The sequence below is a fragment of the Mauremys reevesii genome, linkage group 3 (genome assembly GCF_016161935.1).
Source record: "Mauremys reevesii isolate NIE-2019 linkage group 3, ASM1616193v1, whole genome shotgun sequence".
NCBI classification, from domain to species: Eukaryota; Metazoa; Chordata; order Testudines; family Geoemydidae; genus Mauremys; species Mauremys reevesii.
This window is the reverse complement of record NC_052625.1, coordinates 32,946,474-32,973,778: the sequence shown is the minus strand read 5'-3', so window position 1 is coordinate 32,973,778 and position 27,305 is coordinate 32,946,474. Positions and strand designations below refer to the sequence as shown.

At 43.6% G+C, this 27,305-nt stretch overlaps 1 protein-coding gene and 1 long non-coding RNA gene across 2 annotated transcripts in view; one reads left to right on the top strand and one right to left on the bottom strand.

The window, feature by feature from the left end:
* The window catches only part of PSME4 (proteasome activator subunit 4), a 236,595-nt gene extending 210,147 nt beyond the window's left edge, over positions 1–26,448 (top strand). The window contains exons 44-47 of the mRNA XM_039529281.1: positions 14,640–14,802; positions 15,762–15,895; positions 24,055–24,193; positions 24,779–26,448. Coding sequence (XP_039385215.1) covers positions 14,640–14,802; positions 15,762–15,895; positions 24,055–24,189 — 432 coding nt within the window. The 3' untranslated portion in view covers positions 24,190–24,193; positions 24,779–26,448. The remainder of the gene's footprint in view (positions 1–14,639; positions 14,803–15,761; positions 15,896–24,054; positions 24,194–24,778) is intronic.
* On the bottom strand, positions 788–15,506 carry LOC120400564. Its single transcript, XR_005595896.1, has 3 exons — positions 15,421–15,506; positions 15,202–15,328; positions 788–1,368 (listed from the first exon to the last, which is right to left on the bottom strand). It is a non-coding gene; the product is annotated as an uncharacterized LOC120400564 (long non-coding RNA).
* Positions 26,449–27,305: the final 857 nt, after the last annotated feature.

Sequence of the window (27,305 nt, the reverse complement as noted above, 5' to 3'; positions counted from 1 at the left end):
GTAGTGGATTGTTTTTCACTATGGGGTTCCCTAACTGCAGTGGGGCGATAGAACGCATATCCCTATGTTGGCACCAGACCACCTTCCCAAACAGTACATAAGCTGAAAGGGGGACTTCTCAATGGTGTTACAAGAGCTGGTGGATCACGGGTGGTTTCACCGACTTCAACTTGGGATAGTCGGGAAAGGTGCATGACGCAACTATATTTAGGAACACAGATCTGTTCAGAAAGTTGCAAGCAGAGACTTTCTTTCCAGAATGCAAAATAACCATTGGCGATGTTGAAATGCCAATCGTGATCCTGGGAGATCCAGCCTACCCCTTACTCCCATGGCTTATGAAGCCGTACACAGGCAGCCTGGACAGTGATAAGGACCGATTCAACCAACGGCTGAGCAAGTGCAGAATGGTGATCAAATGTGCCTTTGGACGTTTAAAGGTCACTGGTGTTGTTTGCTTACTAGGTTAGACCTCAGTGAAAGCAATATCTCCATTGTTATTGCTGCCTGCTGTGTGCTCAATAATATCTGTGAAACAAAGTGAGAAAAGTTTCTGCCGGGGTGGGGTTTGAGGCAGATTGTCTGGCAGCCAATTTTGAGCAGCCAGACACATCGAGGGGCTTTGTGTCTCCATGAGGCTTTGAAAACCAGTTTCAGCAATGAGCCAGAGTAATGTGACACTTGTGTTTTTTCTTACCAAACTGCCCCCTCCATTGCATTTTCTCCCCTGTAAACTCCACCCCCACCACCAACTGTGTGTTGAATGAATAAAGAGCCTATTCGCCTCAATCCGTTAAGTTTTATTATGCACACAAACACCTAGAGACAGCTAAGAAAAGTAAGATAACCTGGGACAAAAGGGCTGATAGCACTGGGGGGGCATGGGGAGGGGGACAAGGAAAGCTTGCTTACAGATGCACTGCAATAACCATCAAAGGTGTGGGAATGGGCGCCTCCTGGTCCTTGTACCCTCCCCTGGTGTTGAGTGCCACGGATACCAAACTCCCCACCTCTCCCGCCTCATAGGACGGTTGGGGGAGGAGGATGTAGACCTGGGTGCTGATGGCAGCATAGGCACTCTAGCATCCATCTGCCTTTCTTGAGCCTTAACATGTCTGATTGCTCCGTCTTAATCTGCAGCATCTCTTTCTGCGTGACACGCTCTTGTTCCCTGCATGCTCTCCTGTCCTCTCTGTCCACGTCCAGGTTCTCAGACAGTGTAATCGTCCATGCTCTGAGCTCTGTCTTGTCACTCTGAGGCGCACATTAACTCATTGAACATGTCCTCCCGAGTCGTCTTTTTCTGCCTTGTAATCTGGGAAAGTCTCTGTCCTGGTGTGGAGGATGCGCCGACGGACAAGGTTTCAGCTGCAAGGAATGCAAAGCACAAGGGTAGTATTGACAATGCATACATTGTTTCTGATGCAAGGTTAATTTTTTTTATTAAAAAAATACCCCTCAGTACACTTCACTGCAAGCTGCAATGTAATCACAACTGCTAGCTCTTGCAAGAGTCGGTTTGCTGCTCTAGCCATGGTGAGTACGGCCACAAGGAATGGCGAGAGGTGTTGTGCTGCTGCTATTGTGACACATCCTTGGGATCGCAGAGTGGAACTTGAGAAAAGCCTCCTTTCCCTAAGCAACCTGGATGATGCTTGAGGACAGGCACCAGTATAAAGCTCCCCAAATAGTTGGGTTATTTTACCAAAGTGACACCGGGGGGGAAGGGAGATAAACAGGAAGCCACCACACACACCCTTTTTTTCTTCCAATGCTGCTTGCAATACGTGGTGATCCCTTCCAACCACAACCACAGCACATTTGGGAAAGCATTGTTGCGTGAACCAGATTTCACTGGGGGATGTGGGGTGGGAGGAGGGATAGTGAATTACTTGTTGAATTGTTTGTGCTTAAGGGCTAGCATTGAAAACTTCCCCCGTTTCCCCTAGGTGACCCTATGTGATATCACTCTCCTGAGGGTAACAGAGGTGGCAAGGGAGCAGATGCTGCAATCGTCTGGGTACAAACCTGATCCTTATGCTGCAATGGTGTGTGCTGCAATGATGCCAGCAGAGTTAGTACTGGAGTGGCATGGGAAAGTGTCCTACCGTGGTGGATGAAATAAGGCAGCCCTTCCCAGAAACCTTCTGCGAAGGATTGCAGCATACAGTACCTCCATGAAAGCTTCCTAGAACTGTCTATGGGCCATCTCCCTGCACACAAACAGTCTTTTTCAGAGAGCGCTTTCTGCATAGCTGGAGTGGCCACCGATACCCACTACACCTATTTTATTGTTCAGATTAAACATAAAAAGTAATAGCATGTTACCCCTACAGTTTGATTGGCAATGTGTAGTCACCAAAGTTGCCTTCCCTGATATCATGCTCTGCCGCCATTTGGTCCCGTGAAGGGATGGGCTCCAGGGTTAAAAACATTCTTGGCCATCAGGGAGAATAGATCCTCCACTTCCCTGTCAACAATGTCCTCCCCGTTGTTGCTTGAGGTCACCTTGGGCTCCTGGGAGGTATCCACGGAGCGTTTTGGGGTAGTGGCGGGGTCGCTGCTGAGAATCACATACAGCTCCTCATAAAAGCGGCATGTCTGTGGGGAAGAACCAGAACGACTATTCATCTCCCTTGTCTTCTGGCATGCTTGTCAAAGCTCCTTTATTTTCATGCAGTACTGCTGCATTTCCCTGGTGTAGCCCTTCTCCTCCATGCTCTGCACAATCTTGGCATAGATGTCAGCTTTTCTTCTGCTGGATCGGAGCTCTGCCTGCACAGACTATTCTTTCCACACAGCAATAAGATCCACCACCTCCTGTGTACTCCATGCTGGAGTGCATTTGAGGCCTTGAGTCTCCATGAGCTCTCCACATGATCTCTCCATGCTGATAACAGGAAATGAAAAATCAAAAGTTCCTGGGGCTTTAACTCCTGGAAGCCAATTCATTCAAATTACACAACGCAGTGTCTACACTATCTCCATGTCGACGCATGGATGTCAGATCAAGCACTACACCTCTCACAGAGGTGGAGCACAGAAGTTGATTTTATGGACCCCTTAGGTCGGCGAAAGGAACTGGGTAGTGTAGACATATAAATTATTAGATCGACTTAACACAGCTTATGTCGACCTAAGTTTGTAGTGTAGACCAGGCCTGAGTCAAATCTGGTCAAAGGACTGAATTTTCAGACTCAAAATTAATCTTTCTTCTTCAAGTGCTTGCTCATGTCCATTCCAATGTAGGTGTGTGCTCACCCCGAGCACTGCTGCTGGAAAGTTTTTTTCCCTCAGTGGTATCCATTTTGTCAGCTCTGGTGTCTCCTGGAGTCATGCCCTCATATCACTGGTATATAGGGCCTGGCCACACCTTCAGTTCCTTCTTACTGCCCATGATAGTTGCTGGAACTGATGCTTGTCCTTGTGTTTTTCCTGCAAGGACCTCTCTCTGTCAACTTTGTTGATTATCTATAAATAGTTCTTTCTCTTGAGTTTCAGTTAGTTAGTAGCAGACCCCACTTAGCGGGGTTAGCTCTTCCCCGGCACCGGGTATGCCTCAGTCCCCATGGTTCAAGCTTGTGTGTTTTGGCATAAGCCGATGCTGGTTAGTGACTTGCATTCCAGCTGCCTGAAGTGTCTAGGGGAGGTTCATGTTCAGGAGCGTTGTAAGATTTGCAAGAGCTTCAGGCCCAGAATGAAGGAGGACACGGACACTAGAATCAAGTTCTTCCTTATAGAGGCAGCGCTTGGTCCCCCTTCGGAGCTGTGTCATGTTGACCCAACACTGAATACTTTCACTTCAGTAAGAAGTGCCCTGGTGTCTTTAAGGGTGATACAGTGCCATTCCACTATGGGCTGGGACTCCTAGCATTGACACTCCTCTCCAGTGCCATGGAAGACAACTCTGGCACAGGACTCTCAACACTGCTCTCGGTTACCAACACCGAGTAAGAATCAGAGAAAAATTGACCTGGGAGCATTCCCCAACCTCCAGGTCTGCAGGGCATATTGATGCTGACAGAGTGCAACTCGTGCCCGGCCATTTGGAGACACCAGCAGTGCGTAAGGTACTGTTGACTCCAGCCTGAGAAAAGTGCCATTGAATCCAGCACCTTTGAACTCTCCGCCAAGAGTGAGTCATCAGAGTTCGACAGCCCTGACGCTACCATCCACACCGGAGGAATTTGAGGCAATGAGGGAGTTAATGTCAATCCCGGTACCACGATCTCCCACCATTTGGGAGCTAACACTGGCAGCACCAGAGGCGAGGGCCGCCGCAGTACCAAGACCCCAGTTGCCATCAAAGGGCAAGCCGGCCATGATGTCACAGCATCGGTCGCCTCCCTCCCGGCACCGTTCTCCCACAGGAGCAGACACCACTCCAATCAGAAATACCCAATGGCTGAGATGAATCAGGGTATCCTGCCAACATCCTGGCCACCGGTGCAGTGGTAAATGCCACTACAGTGGCCATTCTAGAATCTCTGGACTTTTCAGCCAGTTCAGGGTCCACAGTCCCAGAGGTCGTACTCTGTTGTATCAGAGTTAAGAGCTCCCGCACCAGCTACCTTGGAGCAAAGACCAAGCATTGGTGCCGAGCCTGGTACCGAACTGCAAAACCCGCACCACAGGACCCAGCCACTGCAGAGGGCAAGGAGCAAGGCCCCTACTGATACAGGCATCCTCATCCTCCCCCAATGAGTTGGTGGCGGGGACAAGTATGGAGCCTTCCCAGGACCACTACAGGGTATACCAGGAGCTCCTCAGGAGCGTAGCCTGGTGGAGCAGATCTCTGAATCTTTCCATGCCCTGGTAGACATCTTAGCAGCTTTAGGGCCATCGCGGGTGGCTCTGCCTTGGAACTATACCATTATGGACCCCATCAAGGCAGACTCCTGCATTCCTCCAACCTACTGCAAAGAGGATGGAGAGAAAGTACTTTGTCACTCCCAAAGGGTACGAATTTCTGTACACACATGCCCCACCAGGCTCGTTGGTTGTTTCAGTGGTAAATGAGCGTGAGCAGCGAAGTCAGCAAGGGCCGACTCCCAAGGCCAAAGATGCCAAAAAACTAGACCTTTTTGGCAGGAAGGTGTACTCAACTGGCGGCCTTCAGCTCAGCAAGCCCGCCTGAGCCAATATGATTTCAACTCCTGGAGCAAAATTCAAGGAGCTTTTGTCTCAGGAGTCATGAGACGAGTTCTCAGCCCTAGATTTAGAGGGGAAATCGGTGGCAAGGAAGTCCCCTTCAGGCAGCTTTGGATGTAGCAGACTCTTCAGCCCAATGGCTTCAGCTGTGATCATGAGAAGAAGCTCATGGCTTCAGTCCTTGGGGTTGCCCTGTGAGGTGCAGCAGACAGTGCAGGACCTTCCATTTGAAGGCAAGTTGCTCTTTTCTGAGCAAATGGACTTGAAGCTGCATAGTCTGAAAGACTCCAGAGCCACCCTGAAATCCCTGGGGTTGCATATACCGGCTCCTGCCGGGAAGCACTCTAAGCTCCAATCGATGGCCCACTTCCACCAACCACAGCAGAGACAAGACTACAGCAGGAGATGGAGTAGAGGCTATAAGAGAAGTCCTCCGTCCCGGTGCCTGCCTCCCTCTTCCTCCTCCAGTGTCCCCCTCCCCTGTGCCCTCCTGAGACAATCTGTGGGGTCTAAACAGGACTTTTGCTGGGATGTACCAAGACAATGTGTGGATCTGATTTCTCCTGTATTTGTGGACCGGTTAGGATTACAAGCGTGCTTCTATCAGGCGTGGGCCTGCATTACTTCAAATATCTGGGTGCTACGCACGATAGAACTAGGATATACCCTTCAAGTCAGTTGTTCACCTCCTTCCCATCCCTCTTCAAGGACTTTCTCACAAGCAACTTCTGGCCCAGAAGGTGCAGTCGCTTCTAAGGGTGGGAGCAGGGGAAGAGGTTCCACCAGAGCTAAGAGGGTCAGGGATTCTGCTACACTTGAAACTGCTGGCAATGTGCTCTCTGCTCTATCTGGAATGTGTCCTCCCTGGCCATCATTACTTCAGCCAGAAGGATCTCAGAGATCCAAGCCCTTACTCCAGAACCACCATTCACAGTCTTTTTCAAGGACAAGATGCACCCGCGGCCCCACGCGGCCTTCCTGCCAAAGGTGGTCTCACAATTCCATAATAACCAGGATATCTTCCTATCCTATTCGTTATAAGAAGCCACATGCAAACAGGGAGGAACAGACATTCCATGCACTGGATGTTAGGCGTGCACTAGTGTTTTACATAGAAAGGACTAAACCCTTTTGGAAATCCACTCAGGTCTTTATAGCCATTACAGACAGAGTGAAAGGCCATCCAGTCTCAGCACACAGAATCTCATCGTGGATCACTTCCTGTATCCGCACATGCTACGACCTAGCAAAGGTCTCAGCTTCTCCACTGACAGCCCTTTCTACAAGAGCCTCAAGCATCATCGGCTGCATTCATGGCCCAAGTTCTGATTCAGGACATCTGTAGGGCAGCAACATAGTCATCAGTCCACACTTTTGCATCCCACTATGTCTTTAGCTTGCTGGGTGATGGCGATGTGACTTTTGGCCAAGCAGTGTTACAGTCAGTGTGCCAATGAACTCCAAACTCTCCACTGGTGCAGCTTCTTGGGAGTCACTACATTGGAATGGACATGAGCAAGCACTCAAAGAAGAAAAAACAGTTACTAGTCTTCTGTAACTACCGTTCTTCGAGATGTATTGCTCATGTCCATTCCAAACCTCTTCCTCCCCCGCCCCCCATCTGCCCTTCTGTTGGAGTTAGCTTGCAAGAAGGAACTGAGGAGGCAGCAGGTCGGTGGCACCCTATATACCACCACTATGAGGTGTGATTCCAGGCTGCACCAGAGCCAACCCAGCTGATACCACTGAGAGGGAAACTTTCCAGCAGCGGTGTTCAGAGCGAGTAGACACCTATGTTGGAATGAACATGAGCAACACATCTTGAAGAACAACAGTTACAGAAAATTAGTAACCATTTTTTTTTCAAGTTCCTAAGTAACTTAAATGCATCCAGCTTAAAAGCCAGATGTTGATTTGAGTAAACATAGCATCTCATTGGAGAACAGATAGGCCATAAGTATTCTGACCATCAAAGCAGTACTCTGTGTTTTAAAAATGTTGAGAAATTTGGCTTCTAGGAAACTACTAATGCTCAGGATGCACAAACCAAAGAAAGTCAAACTCAAATGGTGATTTTAATGTATGTGTGCTCTTGAGAACACTAGTGGGCATGAATGCGAGGTGCATTACAAAGAGTGTTTATCAGCAGGTCTTCTAATTTGTGAAATTCTTCCTCTCAGTAAAGCTTTTTAAATTAACATATCAATAATGTATTGGATATATTAAAAAGTGTTCTATGAAATCACATGGGTTTTTTTAATATATAATTTACAGTGCAGAATCATAGTGAGAAATGTTAATGTTTCAGCCAGAACTGAGCCCCTTCACCTCTGGTCCCCAAATACCACTTCGTTCTGTGTCTTATTTGCAAAGGACAACTTATCCATAATGCCTACCTAAAAGTGCATTTTCATGTAACGTGTTTCTCTTCCTGGAGAAAATCTTTAAAATCTGTTTAAAATTGGGGTGAAAAGTCTCACTATTATGACAATCTAAGCTGTGAAAAGTGAATTGCAAGAAATTTTTAAAACATAAATATAGAATGAATATTTTAAGTTTGTGCGAGATTGCACCTTGTATTTAAAGAGCAGCACTTTAACCCTCTGCTCCTAGTGCACTGGCTCCATTCTCCAGCAGGTCTCTTTGGTACCAGTCATGTCATGACATGTTATAGTATTACAGTAAAACGAGCTGTGAGCCTAGATAACTTGTTATCCTTACTAATCAAAGCATTCATCACATAATCCCCTGTTTACATAATTTACAAAAATTGCTGTTCACTTTTAATAGTTAAATAGATTTGCAAATAATTAGATAAAACATATGTCCTCGAACTACTGAGGTGTAGAAATCAGCAAAAGCTATTTTGTGTAGTAATCTCTTGCAATCATGTTGTTACCATGGAAACCTTACTTTGCTGTAGCAGTAATCTTGCTTTTTCATTATAAGAATTGGCAAGTTCCAGTATGTTTCAGTAATTACCATAGCATTGCTTTCATCGTGTTATGTTTAATGAGAAGGTGATTTCAGTATAGAACCTCATTTCTGATAGTCTGTATACCTTGTCTCTCTGTTCTGGGCTGAAACGTAACAGACAAGTTCTTAGTTCTGAAGTGGATTTTCAGGTTATTTTAAGTAAAAATGCTAAAATAGATGGTTTTTTCCCGTCACTTCTTTTGCCTCTCTCTTAATGGACTTCTTAAATTTCTAGTATTTCTGATGGGTTCCTCAGGAATCACTTCCACGGTTCTTGCCCAACCCTCATGTTTGCAGTTTTGTTGTAGCTGTGTTGGTCCCAGGACATGACAGAGACAAGGTGAATGAGGTAATATCTTTTTTTGGACCAACTTCTGTTGCTTGAAGGGACAAACTTTCAGGCTTCATAGAGCTCTTCCTCAGGTCTGGAAAAGGAGTCTAGCATGTCCAAGCTAAATGCAAGGTGCGATAGACTTAGCATAAGCACTTTGTAGATTACCACTTAAAATGAAATGGTCAATTAACACCTCTGCAGTTGCAGGACAATGGCGGGTTCCTAGGCAGCAAGGTGTGTTACAAGTTGTTGTAATGGGCCATAAAACCCATGTCCTGGGCCTTGTCTATACTACACAGTTCTGTTGACAAAAGTCAGGTTTTGTCGTCAAAACAGTGGAGGTATGCACACTACAATGCTACTTCTGCTAACAAAACTCTCCTGTTTTGCCCACAAAATAAAAACACTTTGACAAGGGGCATAGAACTTTTTGCGACAAAGTTGCATCGACAAAGTGCCAGATACTCCACTTGGTTATATCGCTGTAAATGACCTGCAGAAGATATCCCACAATGCCTAACCTGACCACTCTCATCAGCCATTAGAACTCTGCTGCCCTGCACCCAGGTACATAGGCATCTGCCCCTTCCCCTTTAAAGGCCAGAGAATTTTTGAAATTCTACTTCCTGTTTGCTTGGTGTGGAGAGCTCACATTGCATCTTCCCAGTTGACCATGGCAGCTCCATGAAGCAAACGCTCTCCCGCGTGGAGCACACCTGAATTGCTGGATCTGCTGGCATTTAGGGGAGAGGAGGCTGTTCAGTCCCAGCTCCGCTCCAGTCATAGGAACTTCAATACCTATGGGCAGATTTCTTGTGGCTTGTTGGATAAGAGCTACCACCGGGACACACATCAGTGCCGTGTGAAGATAAAGTAACTGAGGCAGGTGTACCAGAAGGCAAGGGAGGCAAACCATCACTCTGGTGTTGCACCGAAGACCTGCCGCTTCTATAAGGAGCTGGGCGCCACCTCGGCAGCGACCCCACCTCCACTGGCAAGAGACCTGGGGATACTGTCAGGGGGAGGAGGGGGCCTGAAGACAATGGACAGCAGACTCAACCCCAAGGACAAAGTGCTGGACAAGGGGGTTGAGTTGGACGACAAGGTGGGACAGTTGACAGGGTTGTCTAGTACCATGGTGAGCCAGGACCTCTTCTCCACCCAGGGACAGTGCGAAAGTGATTTGTTATGTTAAGAGAGATGTATTTTACTTCTTTGCTGTGCGTGAACTAACAGTCATACTTCTGTAGAAGCACAAGAAACAATACACAGATGTGACATTCACACATTGACAGAGGGCCTCTGCCAGATAAGGAAGTGACCAAGGCGGAGCAGGGAGGACATGTTCCAAGAGGTGCTTTAATCCTCAGAAGCCATAAAAAGAGAACGGAGGGAGTGGAGAGAGACCCTGAAGGAAAAATTTAAAATGGAAAGGCAGGACAGAGAGGAGTGCATTGTAAAGGACCAGGAGCAGATGATAAAATTGATGGAGGAGCAAACAGAGATGTTGAAGTCCCTAATCACTCTCCAGGCAAAACACATGCATGTTTCCCTCCCACTCCAGCCGATACAGAACTGCTTTCCATGCCCTCCCCAAACTCTTCCCACAAATTCCTTGCAACTTCCCGGAACACCTCAGTACCCCGTTCATGCCACCCCCATCGGTCAGCTTCCAAAATGATAGTTGGACTTACACACAGCTATGAGAGTCTGTACTGCCCTTCATTGTTGTCTGCCTTCCCACTAAGCCTTTCATGTGTGTTGTTAATTGGTATTTAATAAAAACAAACTCTCTGAAAGATAACCAATCTTTATTTGTCTCCTACATGTGGTGGTTGCTGTTGGTAATAATACATAGTGGTGATCATTTGCTGACTACAAATCCCAGTCAGGAATCATCACAATTTTCATGCAAGGCAGCAAGTTAACAAAGCATGGCAGAATGCTGTATAGAAAGACTTGCATTACTAAGCTCATTATCAAAATATTGCTTTAAAACCTCCCTGATTCGAATAGCCCCCCGTTGTGCCCCTCTAATAGCGCTGGTATCTGTCTGCTCCATCTCGGGGGAAACTTTTCACCCTTAGCCTCACAAATATTATGGAGCATCAGCAGACTGCTATGACCATGGGAATGTTTTCTTCGTTTTGGTATAACCTGCCATAAAGGCAGCACGAGCGTACTTTTAGTCTGCCAAAGGCGCATTCCACAGTCCACTGTGTTCAGCTGCTCCGTGAATGCCGGAAGTAATCTGGTGGTGTTTCTTTCCATGACACACAAGCAGGTCAAGCAACTTTGATTCTTGTTCAGATTGGGTGTTTATGATGTACTGCATGACCATCTGCAGTGTATTCATAACAATGACCACAACAGTAGAGAACGGTGCGGGATCCAGCCTTTCACACAAAGATGGCGGGTGCACAATAAACGGGCCATTGAAAAATGCCGCGAAATGCAGTTGGAAGCCCATGAATGCTGGGACAGAAAGAACTGCATCATGGGACGATCAACTCGCCATCCCACAACTCCTAGCTGCAGAAGGTGTCAAGTAGGACAATGGGATGGCTATCCACCGTGCACTGCTCTCCTTGTCAATGCTACAGTACCAAGTGTGGATGCACTCTGCTGACAGAAGGAGTATAGTGTGAACATGCACAAGCAATATAATTATACCCATTTTGATTGTCAGCTTAACTCGCGTCGACAAAACTCTGTAGTGCAGACAAGGCCCGAGATGGTCTCTCTGTGAAACTTGAAAGCTTGTCCCTTCCACCAACAGAAGTTGGTCCAATAAAAGACATTACATCATCCACCGTATCTTTTTTAGGTATCATGGTAGATGACCAAAGGAACATAAACTCTAGTGTAATACCATGGCTCAGGATCCTTGGAGAAATATAGAGTAAAAGTAGGGAAGTGATATTGCCTGTAGCATTGGTGAGACCACTACTGAAATACTATCTACTTCTGGTGTCCACACTTAAAAAGGATGTTGGGAAAAGATGAAAAGGATTCAGGGAAGAGCTACAAGAATTATTTGAGGTCTGGAAAATACATCTTACAGTGAGAAGCTAAAGGACCTCAGTCTATAGTTTATTGAAAAGAAGCTTAAACATGACTTGATCATGGTCTCAAAGTACCTACAGGGAGAAAATATCTGGATTCTTTAATCTAGCAGACAAAGGTATTTAAAAAAAAAATCTAGTGACTAGAAAGCTGAAGTTAGCTTAAAAAAAAAACCTGGAAATTCAGCACAGATTTTTTCAGTGAGGGCAAGTAACCATTGGAACATCTTATCAAGGGATGTGGTAGATTATCTATCCCTTGAAGTCCTTAATTGTAATTTTCAAATGATTTTAGTTCAACCACAGGTAATTAGGTTTGATATGTGAATTAGCGTTTAGATTTCTGCCGCCAGTGTTATGTAGGAGGTCAAACTAGATCATTATCATGGTCCATTTTTAAAGACTGTTCAAGACAGTCTGCTGGCCTGGGCAAAAAGTTCAGTCTGCCATCCCCCTCCTATTTCCCAGAACAGAAGTTCTCAACTGGGGTAGGGGTGTGTGCAGTGAGACAAGACGCACCTCCATCATGACGGAGGGACAGGTAGGCCACATTTGAGTTAATGGCATTGTAACCTGACATGCGGTGTTGCAGTGCCACTCAGGTTGGCCCCAGTTTCCCTAGGCAGAATATGCTGCCCTAGGCAGCTGCCTAGTTTGTTTATAACTTATCCATTCTGGTATTAAAATCTGTGAAATTGAAACATCTAGTCTAGGTAAATGGTCCCTTAAACGGTTAAGATGTTTCGTTAGTTGTTCATGGAGTCAATGTTAAAACAGCTGTTAAATGAACCAAAACATATAAAAAGTACATAATTTACTATAAGACAACATTGAATCTAATTTGTAGAGTTTTTTAATGGGACTTTAATTTTCTCAGTCCTGATCTGCTTTAGGAAAATGTCAAAATGGCAGCTTCATATTTTGCTTCTTTTTTGTACTTTACATAGTGAAATGTACTGCTTAAATCTTTTTATTACAATGCAATTTCCCTTTTAAGAAACTTGCGTATCTTAGCTTCTTACAGCAAATAGTGCATTGGGAGTACTCCACTAAAACTTTTCATTGTGGTCAGAATTTTTTGTTCTAATTTTCAGTATGTCATTAAACACTTATTACTTACTTTTAGAACAAGAAAGCCAACTGCTACAGTTTGACTCCTCTACAGAAAAGTGTAGTTAGAAAATCCTGATGCATGGGAAAGTATTCCACTGAATATGTTTCTACTCTGTAGCTTTTAGATCATCATATAGGCCTGATGGCTTATAGATTCTTAACTATGTGAGATGTTAATGGGCATTGCAGTATATATGTATAAAATTATACCTTATTAATGTGATTTTTAAGGATTTTGTTTCTAGGTGTTTCTTGCAGCAAAATATTGCCATTCGTAAGATTGATTAATATTGAAAATGGATTCTAATACAGTGAACAGTGATGAAAATGATTACGGTAGTTACCTAGTGAGCCTGCTCACTTTACAGCCAGGCTTCCACCTATTCTGGGACTTGCATTAGCACTTCATGTTTCATTTAATAGCTTAGTCCTTAAGAGGCTCATAAATTGCTGATAAACAGTACTGGCAGACTATTTCACTTTATACTTTACACTATTAATAACAAGGATCACATTTGAATAATATGCTGTGGAAATGTAAATGGAAGGAAGTCTCAAGAGCCTATTGTTAACTTACTATGTTTAATTATTACAGCACTTGCTGCTATACTTTATTGCTTTGTGGAAGTTCAGAACATTATGTTCAAGGATATAATTTATTATAATCTGCTACATTGGATTCAGAGCGTTGGTAGGTGTTTGTACTCTAGATAGATGTGTGTTCTGTTTAGTGTAAGTGTAACAGTATGTACTTATCAGTAAACGAGGCAACTGCCGCCAACATTTTAAATAAGCTAATTGGGCTTTCAGATTTTTAAATGTAAAAATGTTCTTATGGTCAGCCCATACACCTTGGTTTTTAATAGCAATGGGCCTATTATGACCGGACCAAATTTATGATGACAAGGCAGAACCTATGTTTCTACAATTTATTAATTTTTTGTGTGTATTTCACTGATTTTAATGGCCTGTTAGGAGTGATGTAGTAACACTGACTAGGCGTAGCTGTTTTTGTAAGCAAACAGTAATTTAATTGTCTTCAAATATAATTAAACCTGGTGAAATTATTAAAAAAATTGTAGCATTGTGAATTTGTGGATAATTAGTTGAAATTGATTTGGCTTGTAATTTTGGTAACTTAGTTACAAAAGAGCGGTGCATGTCTCTATCGTATCTATTTTTACAAGCCAGTTTATTGATGGATTGACCAAGGCTCAAGGCAGTAAAATGAATACTGGAAGGCTACAGAACTGAGTCAGACTGCACGCTGCTGACATGATATTATTGCCTAATAACCCAACATTGCTTATAAACATCAGCAAGAGTTACAGCATTATGAAGAGTATTGTGGTAATTCCGTCTTAATACAGGGTGGCCTGGTAAATTTCCCAAGATTCAACTAGGATAATGGATATCATGAATATAAAAATTCTTAAACTTGCATACCTCCAAGATGTTCATCCTATGCTATGAATTATAAAGGTTTCATATGTAGCAAGGAAAGAAATAAAACACTTTGGATAAAGGTATACTTTCCCCTGTGTAAACTGATCTTAGTGTACCGATTTCATTAATGGACAAAGCAGGTATCTCTATAATAGTTGTACTATTTTTATATTCTCTATAAAAGTACAGTAGCATTATTATAAATTGTTCTGGATTATATATTTATCACACATGACTGTTTTTCAAAATTCAAAATCAGTTGCTGTTTTAGCTTACAACACAAGTTTGCTGCAGTCATGGATCACTAATTTTGTCTACCTGTGTAAAGACAGTTTTAAAATTGTAAATGAATATTGTTTATTGCTTTATATGTGACACTTTAATATACTAATTGTATTTAATGACCTACTAAGATGAGGTGATAAAAACTTGAAAGACCTTTCTCAAGCACAGTATGGCAAGGTAATCCAGCTGATAAGTCCAAAGGGCAGTAATAAAAGTCAGCCATGAATGTTTGCTGTAGTAATTGATGTAGCTGATGTTTCTGCTCCTAGGTGAGAGAAATGGCTGCTACCACACTGAGTGGTCTGCTACAGTGCAACTTCCTCACTATGGATAGCCCTGTGCAGGCTCACTTTGAACAGCTCTGCAAGACAAGACTACCAAAAAAGAGAAAGCGAGACCTTGGCACAGTGGTGGATACCATTCCTTCCGCAGGTAAAGACACTGCCTCAGAGACGCAAACTGTACATTAAAAAACTGGTTCGGTTACTTTATTTACATCATCCTTAGACAACCCAGATGGCTAGAATAGGCTCTGCAGTTAAGGAGGAATCTTCAAGCAATATACATAAAGAAACAGATCTGATGTGTATGCAAATATTTTATAATACTTATAAACCATCATGACAAAATATTTTTGTTTATAGATCTGACTTTTTTCGTGTATGTTTGTATTGCTCCTAGCACAATGGGGGGGGGGTCCCAATCCCAATTAGGTATTTTGGGTGCTGATACATACAAATGTTAAATAACAATATATTACTACAGAGCAGTTATATGGCTAGATTAATAGGTTTTTGTGGTTTATTCTTATACCTAGGGTGTACTGCTTACCAGTCTCCATGAATGTACATGTATTCAGAGACTCGTCAAAGAGGAAGTGGTTATTTTACCAGTAAGTGTAGTTCTTTGAGGGTTGTCTTAGCAGTCACACTCCTCATCCACCTTCACCTGTGAGGCACTGGAGAAAGGAACTAAGTTAGAGCTTGCCCTCCCTAGAACTTTCAGTAGCATTAGACTGTATTTACATGAGCCCCAATAGGAACAGTTTACCAGAAAGTTACAGAACACTGATGTAGGCATTTTTGAGTCCACTGTGTGTAGATTAGCAGAGGCAGCCCTTGAACTGGTAAATAACCTCTCCTTTTTGATTCTTCACAAGAGCCTGTAATGGATAGAAGAGGTGGAGATTAAGAATTCCTCTAGAATGGATGTTAGTTGCACTTTACTGCTCATGACAACTTACATTTAATGTGTATTTATTTTAGTACTTTTCATAAGTTAAAAATAGCTGGAATTACTGAAAGTGAAGTTTCAAGTCTGGCTGTGTTATGGAAACATATTTTGAGAGATTTGTATCCTGCCACATGTATATTATGGTCTTTTCATTGCAGACTTGGTTAAGCGCCATGCTGGTGTGCTTGGACTTAGTGCATGTATTTTGTCAAGCCCTTATGATGTGCCCACTTGGATGCCCCAGCTTCTGATGGACCTCAGTGCCCACCTTAACGATCCTCAGCCTATTGAGGTAAAAATAGTCTGATTCTATTTATTTTTTCTCTTTAATCTAAAACATGTCTATCATCCTTACATTAGCTTCCTGAAGAAAGACTGTGAAGGAATATGTGTGTCACAGTGTGACATTTTTTCTTCAAAAGTTCATAACTTTGCTAAATCCAAACCTGCTTTAACTCAACGGCACCTTATGAAAGCATGCCAGTTCCTTGCCATATTTCTATTTCTGCCTCAGTCATTTCTACACTAGAGCCAAAAATAAATTAAGTAGAAAGCTGAGAGTTTTATTTATAATGGGGAAATTCCCTTACTTTCCTTGTACTCTCTCTCCCACACACAAGGTATGTGTCTGTCTCTGTCTGCTATGCTGTCTCCCCTCCCTCCTGTTCATGCTGCCTTGATGAGAGGCTGCATTAACAACGTGTTAACCCTTGAGGGCTCAGCCGAGTGCTAGTTCATCATTTAGCAGCCAGGCATTCCCTGGGAAATATCCCACCCTCTGACTTCACCACCTCAACCAAGCTTCACAATCATCATTGCTATGTACAGTATTAAATTGTTTGTTTAAAATATTTACTGTGTATATATCTATATAATGTATAGTTTTTTTGTCTGGTGAAAAAAATTTCCCTGGCACCTAACCCCCCCCCCCATTTACATGAATTCTTATGGTGAAATTGGATTCGCTTAACATCGTTTCACTTAGTCGCATTTTTCAGGAACATAAGTACAATGTTAAGCAAGGAATTATTGTAGCTGTTGCTAGCACTCCAACTATACTATTGTTATTAACTATAGTGTTTAAACTTTGTGGAGGGGAATTTCCTGGAAAGAGCTAACCAGTTCTGCTAGGGCTTACTTTTACTGGATTACAAAAATTAAATCTGGAGAGTGTATATAATTATTTTGCCTTTAAGGTGCACCAAATGAGATCTGTTAAATGATAATAGGATTGTCTCCTATTATTATTTAATATATCTCATTTGGTGCACCTCAAAGGCAAAATTACGATATCTCTGGAATAATAGACGATATCTCTGGAACGTGACACTAAAAGTTTGATCTCCACCCACTTTGCAAGTTGTGTTTGACTGAACAAAATTATTGTTTAAGCCTTTTACCATCTGTCTGTCCAGCACTGAAAAACCCAGTAGAGCCTTAGCCCCTACAGTAGCATGAACAAGATTGAAAATGGAAAGGTGGGAAGATGATCAAGATTAATAAGGATTTGTCATAGGGCTCCAAAGTTGGCAAAACAAAAAAAAAACCAACTGGCAAAGGTTCTTTCACCATACGTAAGAGCCTTGACAACACTGATCTAGAGATATTAGAATTTAAAACTAGTTGTAAATTCTACAGTCTTACAGATCTGGACTGGATGAACTTTTGGGGGTCCATTCCAGACTCCCCAACTGTCTAAACATATACAAATGCTAGTTTAGGAGTGTCATCAAAATATAGAACTACCTGTTCTTCTTCAAGTGGAGTCCCTGTGAGAGCTCCACTTTAGGTGATTGTGTGCCCTGCGCCTCTAGTCACAGAATTTCAATAGCAGTACCTGGCTGGGCCGCAGATGCACTCTCACTGTCTCGCGCCTGCAGTGGCATTTAACTAGTGCTGTGCAGCCCTTTCACCCACCAGTTCCTTCTCAGCCGCCCTTGGTCCGAGTTGGAGCTCCAGCAGTGCGCTCTCTCACTTTTACCTCAGATGTAGTTGAATTAAATTAGTCAAGTAGCTTAGTGTAATTAGGTTAGTTGGTTAAGAACCCTTTATTTCTTTTTCTCCCCGTTAAAAAATAAATAAAAAATGTTCCTTTCATCCTCTTAAGGGACATTATTTTTCCTCAGAATACCAGGGTTGCCTGGCTTTAAACACTGCCTCTCTTGTCACGAGGCAATTCCGCTTTCTGATGAACACTCACAGTGTGTCTGGTGCCTGGGGGAAACTTATGTGCCCCAGAATTGCACCCATTGCCACAGTCTTAAGACCCGGACAAGGAAAGTGAGGGATCTTAAATTGAAACTTATCCTAATGGAGAAGTCCCTCAGGCTCGGGCTCGCAAACTTCTCCTGCCTCCTTATCACTGCAGGCAGCTTCTGACAGATCCCCCTCCTTCACCCTGAAAGGAAGGGACCTATCTCCTAAAGGACGTGTAGAGAGGAGAGCTAATGCTCCCCCTACCAAGACCGCATCAAAGAGGAAACATTCCCCAACTCCATCCACCACATCGGTACTGAACATGCCACAGCTTAGTACCTTTGAGTCGGCAGGGATCTCCAGTACCAGCAGTACCATCAGAGCCGCAGACACTAAGCAGGCAGGCTCTAAGAAGGAGGGCAGACAGAAGACCACCTCCTCCATCTTGGCACCGGCAGCACAGACAAAGCGCTCCATAACAAGCAAATTTGCAGTACAAAAGGCAATAGCGCCACGTGCTGGCCCTTTGTTCAGTAGCACAGACACTGCACTGCAGATTGCCACACCATTCTCAGCATGCTCGCTGTCGGCTCCTTTCCTACTGGTACCACAAGGTCCCCTGGTACTCCCACTATTCTCTGTACCACCGTTCACACAGGTACCTTCATTGGTACCACAGCCTCAAGAGTTCCTTGCTCCGAAGAACCTGACAATTGCCCCAGTACCACAATCATCTTTCCTCTGTACCGATACTACGGTACTTTTGCCACCGCTCACTCCACCAGTTACAGGCGCTTCTCCTTTCTCTAGTGAGGAGGATGAAGATGAAGAAGATGGGAAGTTTTCTCCTCCCAACACTCTTCACTTATGCAAGGCAGTGTTCGGTCCGCACATCAGGAATGCCCTTAGCCTCTGCCAGGGTCTGAATTTCAAGGGTGGTATGCTTACTCCTGGAAGCCCCCACCTTTTCCCTTCCCATTTCAGTGGGCATTCTGTGACCAACGGGCAGATTATAGACAGTTTTACCCCAGATCCCTAAGTGGCACCACGGAGGTACACAGGCAGTCTTCACCACAGTCTACAGTGCTACCAGCTGCCCCTCCCAAACAGTGTTGAGGAAAGGGAAGACGTTTTAGCTCAGGAGGCAGCTCCTGACACCTGCACTTTATTGTCACTGGGTGAGACTATTATACCCCTTATGCTGACTGCTGGAGATGATTTCAGGAATTTCCAGGAGCTCTTCAAAAGAATAGCAGAGACACTCCAGATAACCCTAGAGGAGATCTCCGAGTCACGTCACAAGCTCTTGGATATACTTCATGTCACTTGCTCCAACATTGCCCTTCAGATTAACTCAGCAATCATGGAACCTGCCACAAACATCTGGCAGACCCCTACTACTATCCCACCCACACGTAAGAGAGCGGACAAACAATATTACATCCTTTCAAAAGGGATGGAACCTCTATTCACACGCCCTCTGACATATTCATTGGTAATTGATGCAGTCAACGAACGGGGCAAACAGCATTACTCTTGTCATAGGTTTGTTCCCCACTTTGAACTTTAGCGTCCAAAAGTGGGGACCTGCATGTACCCTTCTAAGCTTAAATCCTAGCTTAAATCTGATAGCGCTGCCACCAGCCAGAAATTCCAGTGTCTGGCACACTTCCTGTTCCCCCAAAACTTTCCCTGGGGAACACAGATCCAAACTCCTTGGATCTTAACACAAGGAGAAATTAACCATCCCCCCTTCTTTTCCCTCCCACCAATCCCTGGTGAGTCCAGACCCAATTTCCTGGATCTTAAAACAAAGAAAAATCAATCAGGTTCTTAAAAAGAGAGCTTTTAATTAAAGAAAAAGAAAAAGTAAAATTTATCTCTGTAAAATCAGGATGGAAATGCTTACAGGGTATTCAGCTTATATAGACTAGAGGGACTCCCTCCCCCCTAGCATAAGTACAAGTTACAGCAAACAGAGGTAACATATCCTTCCAGCAAAATACACATTTGCAATAAAGAAAACAAACAAAAGACTAATCCGCCTTCTAGCTAGTACTTACTATCTTGCACATGAGAAACTATTTCAGAAAGATTGGAGAAACCTGGTTGCACGTTTGGCCCCTCTTAGATCCAAGAGAGAACAACCCCCCCAAACAAAGAACACAAACCAAAGACTTCCCTCCAACAATATTTGAAAGTATCTTGTCCCTTCATTGGTCCTCTGGTCAGGTGTCAGCCAGGTTTACTGAGCTTCTTAACCCTTTACAGGTAAAAGAGACATTAACCCTTAACTATCTGTTCATGACAACTCTAGAACCACCCCTTATGATAAAGAGTGGAAAAGATTGGACTTACTCAGCCGAAAGGCCTATTCATCAGTGACACTACACTTCCAGATCGCTAATTATGAAGCACTTATGGCGAAGTATGACTATACAAACCATTCCAAATTTTCCGACTTTTTTGTCCTCTGGTATGTAGTCAATACAGAGCAGTTTACATTGCTCATTTCCACTCTTGGCTAGAACTGCCCTCCAAGCCTCTTTGGACTATACTGACACAGCAAGGACCATCGTACACACAGCAGCCAAGACAATACAATAACCAGAGGTGTAGCTAGAGACTAAGCTCCTCCCAACCCACCACATCTCAACAATCAACCTCTAAACAGCAGATTTGAAGGCTTGGTCAAGGGCTTACCAGACCTCCCTCCAACTTTTGCTGCCAACACTACCTCCCATCAACCATCCCTTTACCAATCGCCTAATACTGTTCTATCCAAACCGGCGAACCATCACTTCCAGTAGATGAGTACTGGAAATCATCAAGCCTGGCTATGCCCTCCAGTTCCTCTCCATCCCTCCTACTCACCCTCGCATCCTGTCCCTCTTCAGGGACCCCTCTCACGAGCCCTGCTTGAGACAGGAGGAGGAGCATCTCCTACAACTGGGTGCAGTAGACAGTTCTGGTACATCACAGAGGGAAGGGCTTCTGCCTGTCAGGAATGGTCACCTGTCAGGAATGGTCTAGATAATACTTAGTGCTGCCACAAGTGCAGTGGACTGGACTAGATCTCTCGAGGTCTCTTCCAATTCTATGATTCTATTCTCATTATTTTTTTAACCCAAAAGAAGTCTGAAGGATGGAGACCCATCCTTGATCTCAGGAAGCTAAACAAATTCGTCAGAACACAACATTCAGGATGATTGTGTTAGCTACAGTCATTCCAGCACTGGAACAAGGAAATTGGTTTGCAGCCCTCAACCTGAAAGATGCATATTTTCCCATTTCTGTATGCCCTATGCACAGGAAATTTCTTCGGTTTGTACTAGGACAGGGCCATTTCCAATATACAGTACTACCCTTTGGCCTCTCCACGGCCCCCTGAGTATTTTCCAAAGTCCTTGCTGTGGCAGCAGCCCACCTTCGCAAGCATGGGGTCATGATATACCCCTACTTAGACGACTGTCTAATCAAGGCTCACACTTGGGCAGAAGCCATCACAGTCACGCACCAGACAATGTCACTCTTCACCAGTCTCAGTCTACAAATAAACGTCCAAAATTCCACATTAATGCCAGTCCAGAAACTGGACTTAATCGGCGCACATCTAAATTCTCTAGAAGCAACAGCATCATTACCTCTTTGGAGATTCACCTCTCTAACGAACCTCATCAATACCTTGGTGCACAGCCCAAGGATATTGGCCAGGACCTGTCTTCAGCTACTAGATCACATGGCAGTGACCACATACGTGGTGAAATATGCCAGACTGCACATGCGCTCTTGCAGTATTGGCTCAAGATGGTATTCACACCACACAAACGCAATTTGAACAAACTTCTGAGTATGCCAATGAAGGTCAAGGACTCACTACAATGGTGGACTCACCCACACAACGACTGCGCAGGTGTTCCTTTCCTTCAGCCTCCCCCCGAATTGATAATCACAATGGATGCCTCTCTACTAGGGTGGGGTGCCCAACTAGGCAAGCTCACAGTACAGAGAAGATGGTCTCCTTCCTAATCAACACTCACATCACTGTACTGGAATTACGCACAATTCACAATACCTGTGCACATTTCATGCCTCTGATCAAAGACAAAAACATACAGATCATGATGGACAATGTAGCCTTCATGTTCTACATAAATAAACAGGGAGGAGTAAGATCACACTCCCTATGCGTGGAGGCCATAAAACTCTAGACATGGTACATACAACACAAAGTCACCATATCAGCTACCTACCTGCCGGAGTCTCAGAATATCACAGCCGATACATTAAGTCGAAGGTTCTCAAATGACCACGAGTGGGCAATCAACACCTGCATGATCCAGATCAAATTGTAACTATGGGGGTTCCCCACGATAGACCTATTTGCCACAAAACGAAACAGCAAATGTCCAGTCCCGGAGTGGATCTGGGATCAGGATCCAACGACGATGCATTTTTCATTCCGTGGCATGTACCCCTCCAGTATGCTTTTCCTCCCACCCCATTGCTGTCCAGCGTCCTGAACAAGATCAGAATTGATCAAGCCAAAGTCATCCTGATAGCACCAGCATGACCCAGACAAACCTGGTACCCATACCTGAAAAAGACGTCATACCCCCGTGTCTCCTCCCACTTCTTCCAAAGCTCCTCTCTTATGACCTGGGTCAGACTCTGCATCCAAACCTGGAGTCGCCCCATCTCATATCTGGCTCCTCAGTGGTTCCATGGCAAGGAGATAACGTGTTCTGAGGATATTAAAGACATTCTGCTAAACAGAAGGCCCACTACACAGGCTACATACGTACATAAATGGAAGAGATTCCAGATGTGGTGCCTAAACAAATCGACGCCACCACCTCTCCCATATCAGTGGTAATGGACTACATGCTGTACCTGAAGAAATCTGGCCTTTCAGTGAGTTCACTGCGGGTGCATTTGGCAGCCATTACAACATTCTATGACAAAGTGGACAGCGTTTCAGTCTTTGCTCACCCAATTGCCAAAAGATTCCTCCAGGGAATGCGCAGCTTCTACCCAGAACTCAGAGCCCCAACGTCCCTGTAGGATCTGACTTGAGTGCTTCGATCTCTCATAACCGCCCTATTCAAACCCTTGGCCACATGTTCTCTTCTACATCTTTCCATGAAGGTGGCCTTCCTAGTCACCATCACATAGGAGAAATGTCTGCTCTTATGGCTGGGCCACCCTATATGTTTTGTTTTGTTTTTTTCAAAAACAAGGTCACTCTGACCTCACCCCAAATGTTTGCCTAAAGTCCTTTCTTCCTTCCACATCAATCAGCCTATCCATCTTCCCTAAACCTCACAAGGACAGGCAAGAAGCCATTTTCCACACCCTGTACATTAGAAGGGCACTAGCCTTTTATCTTGAACAGACCAAATCATTCAGGAAAACTCCTAAATTGTTCCTCTCCACCTCGGACCGCTCCAAAGGCAAACCCATCTCTAAGCAGAGACTTTCCAGATGGATTTCAGATTGCATTCAGCTCTGTTACTGACAACATGACCTACAATCCCCCTCAAGGGTTAGAACACACTCCACAAGATATGGATCCACATCAGTTGCCTTCCTGCATGATGTGCCTATTACCGACATATGCAACGCAGCTACTTGGACATCTCCTCACACATTCATTCAACACTACATCATCGATCAGGTGTCAGCCTCTGACACTCGCCTGGGACACACCTTATTATCCATTCAGACCTAGCTCCAAATTACCTCTTTTCCCCTGAGGGGAACTGCTCTACAGTCACCTAAAGTGGCTCACCCACAGGGACTCCGCTCGAAGAAGAGAGGGTTACTCACCTTGTGCAGTAACAGATTCTTTGAGATGGTTGTCCCTGTGAGTGCTCCACTACCCACCCTCCTCCCCTCTGCTTCGGAGTTCCAATTAATTCCTCTGCGGTAGAGAAATAACTGGGAGGTGCGGGGGCTGCACAGCACTAGTTAATCGCCGCTGCAGGCACGAGACTGGGAGAGTGCATGTGCAGCCCAGCCAAGATTTCTGTCGAAATTCTCCGACTAGAGGCGCAGGGCGCACAATCACCTAAAGTGGAGCACCCACAGGGATTCACGTCTCAAAGAACCTCAGTTACTGCACAAGGTGAGTAACCCTCTCTTACATCTGACTATTTGTTACCCCAGTTAGGGAGACTTTCCACAGATGTGAAACAGTTTTTAAAATATATCAAAAATTAATCCAGATCTATTTTTTTGTTGCCTGCTATACAGATGACAGTAAAGAAAACACTGTCCAATTTCCGGAGGACACACCATGACAACTGGCAGGAGCACAAACAGCAGTTCACTGATGACCAGCTGCTTGTCCTTACAGACCTCTTAGTATCACCATGCTATTATGCTTAAATAGGTACGGCTGTGTTTATTTTGGTTTAATTAGAAAACATTGCCATTTTATGATATCCACTCTAGCCATCCAGTCAAAGTGAAGGAAAGAAGGTCCCAGATCCAAGGGAAAATGTTCCCTCCAAACAAAGTCACTATCAGTGCTCAGTGGGGTATCTTCTGTTGGTTGAAAACTCTGCTTTTAGTGACCTGCTGTTTATCTTTATCGTGTAGTCCCTTATTTTTGTTTGAATGAAGTAAACTAAAAGGCTAGGACTTCAGAAGAAAAGTTTTATCAACACTTCCTTTGCTCCCAAACCTTCTCAGCCCATAAACTGCCCTCTGCATTTCTGTCAGAGGAGCATCACTAGAGAGACACAAGGTACCTTGAGACCGAGCATACCACATTCACGGTGTTCCTGGTACTTGTTGACCTGCAGAACAAGGAATCAGACTTGAATTTGAACCCTGATCTCTTGTAGGGGAATGCTATGTGTTGTGACTGGACCACTGTGCCAGCCGGCAAGGGAATTTTTTAATCATCATTTTCTGTAGTATCACGAGAATATGGATGAAGATATAATCTTGTTTTTAATTATTTCTATTTCAGGTTCTCCTTGGAAAACATGAGGACCTAGAAACATTTCTGCAAAAATAAAGGAAACTCAAAACTAATTTATTGTGTATGGAACTTTTAGTCTTGGAAATCGTGATGCCTAATCAAAACCATTTTTTAAATACAAATATTAGGTTCTAACAGAGCTCTATTCATCACGAATTACAACTTCACAGGGAGTAGCTCTGGGAACCCTGCGTTTTTCCGTTACTGCATCTGCGGGGCCAGATCATTACTTGTTTCAAAGCGTAATGTCATGGGCCTGCATTATACAACCTTACCACCTTCACTCTCTACTCACTGGCTTACACCACCCATCTCTTCCCATCTCCTCCTTTTTCTTTCTTATTCCATGTGCCCAGTCATTTTTTACATCAGTGGATTTGCAGAGCACACGACTGCAAGTCTGAACATTCTAAGAGAAGTGCTCCAGTTTTGGTTGACATTTTTTATCTGATCAACCTGCAGGAGCTGGTACCTATGAACCTCAAACCCACCTACTCCCATGACAAGAGGCCAGGAACCTATTTTTTCACTGCTTGCATTCAAGTACCCGTTAGGTGACCAACTCTGTACCATTTAATCCATCTGAGAGTTGGACTATCCTTTTAAATCTTACCTTCTATGGAAATGTAAATATCCATTCTGTCCTCTGTAGCTGAGATCAGTACTATGGAAAGTGGGGCAATTTCCATGGTCTGGCCAAGTTTTAGCAGGTAATCTGACCAGGTGCACAACTTAAACCCATGACCATCTGCAGCTTCCTACGGGTGGAAGGCGGTGGATCTTTTCAGATGAATAGAGCCCATAGATATGAATTTTTTGCTATCAATCAATGTTTTAATTCAGAGACTGAAGAGTATGTGCAGTGTGTAAAAGCACTGAATTTTTTTAACAGAATATTCTCATTAAAAAGACTATTAGTCGCTATTTGGAGAAGCATACCTTGCGTAAATGGAAGACTGCTAAGATTGTGAAAGTTCTGTTTTTGGTTTTGGTTTTTTGCCTGCAACTTTGTTCAGAGACTGATATCTATTGGCTATTTAATGACATGTTTAATATGTGTTACATAGATGTAAAAGACTGTATAAATTGTAGAGGCATTGCTTTGGGAAGACATTGTACAGTTTGCAACCTTTTACATAACATCATTGTGAGATTAATTTGTAAAAATTCACACTTCAATGTTAATACTATAGTGCTTCTGGCTTTTGTATCAAATCAAATGCCATTAGTGTTTTTTAAATTATTTTCTTTAGCAAAATATTGTTCCTTGTTTAAAAGGCAGAAATTTTATTTTGTTTTAGTTTTCATTTATCTCATGACTACATCTGAAGAGGATTTTAATGCAACATTTGTGGCCATCTCTAAATGCTAACATCACATGTTTTGATGTGATAAGATTACAGAATGCAAGGTACCTCCTACAGTGAAATAGTTCACAAGTTGATGTGTTTCATCTTTCACACAACCTGTACAGTCTTCCTTACAGGAACACTACAATACGTTTTGAAATATCTACCTGCTGATTGAGTAACTCAATACAATTTTAAAGCACAGCAGTGTTCCTAGTACAGTATTTACTAAGTGTCAGCACACAGATGTAACCACTGTATAGCGTAGTGCCAAAATTATTTCAATTGTGTACCTAGTTTAAAACCCAATAAATGGATTGTTTGTAATATCTGCATTTTTTGTCTTTCTTGAGCAGAAGTTCACTACTTTCAGAGTCTAATTTAGGATTGTCTACTCCAATTTTCTATGGGGTTTTTGTATCAGATCTATATGCATTGTGGAATTCAGGTGAATTCAGGTTGTTTATGTAGTGCAGCCTGTACGTTGCCATTTTAAAATTTTGTGTATAAACAATAGTCTCTTTACCCATTACTGAAATGCACTACCTCAGGGATAGAACACAGCATCTGTTCTAACATCACACAGCATCACTGTTAAAGACAGCAAGTGAACAATACTGCATTCATTTGAAATGTGGGTATAATTTTAAGTGGGCACAAGATAATCACACAAATGGAAGTTGGTCAAGATACTGAGATCAACACCATTCTATTGAGAAAAGTTCTTTAGGAATACTTAACCACCGGTGGACACAACCTCTGTTTTATGACATTTCCTAGAATTAGCATTTCAACAGCAAATTTCCCTTAATACCTTACTTGAGATATTCAATCAGTACTGCTACAGAGGGAAGAATGTCACTTGTTGAATGACCAGTCCTTACTCCAGTAGGACCTTAGGTTTTCTTTTGTCCTTGCATTGATGTGCTAATGATGCCTGACCCTCCTTAGCTTGTGAATACTCATGAGACCAGGGCCAAAGGCTTTACCTTCACAACAGTGAATTCACTAGTCAAACGGCTGTCTAAAGTCAAAGAAATTCAGATCTCTCCAGTAGCATAAAAATTAACTTTGAAAGCACTAAAGATTGTAGAAAGCACATGTAATAAGCTAGGCTGTTTAAAGGACAACACGTCAGCTGAGAATTGATGATGGAAAGCAGCGAG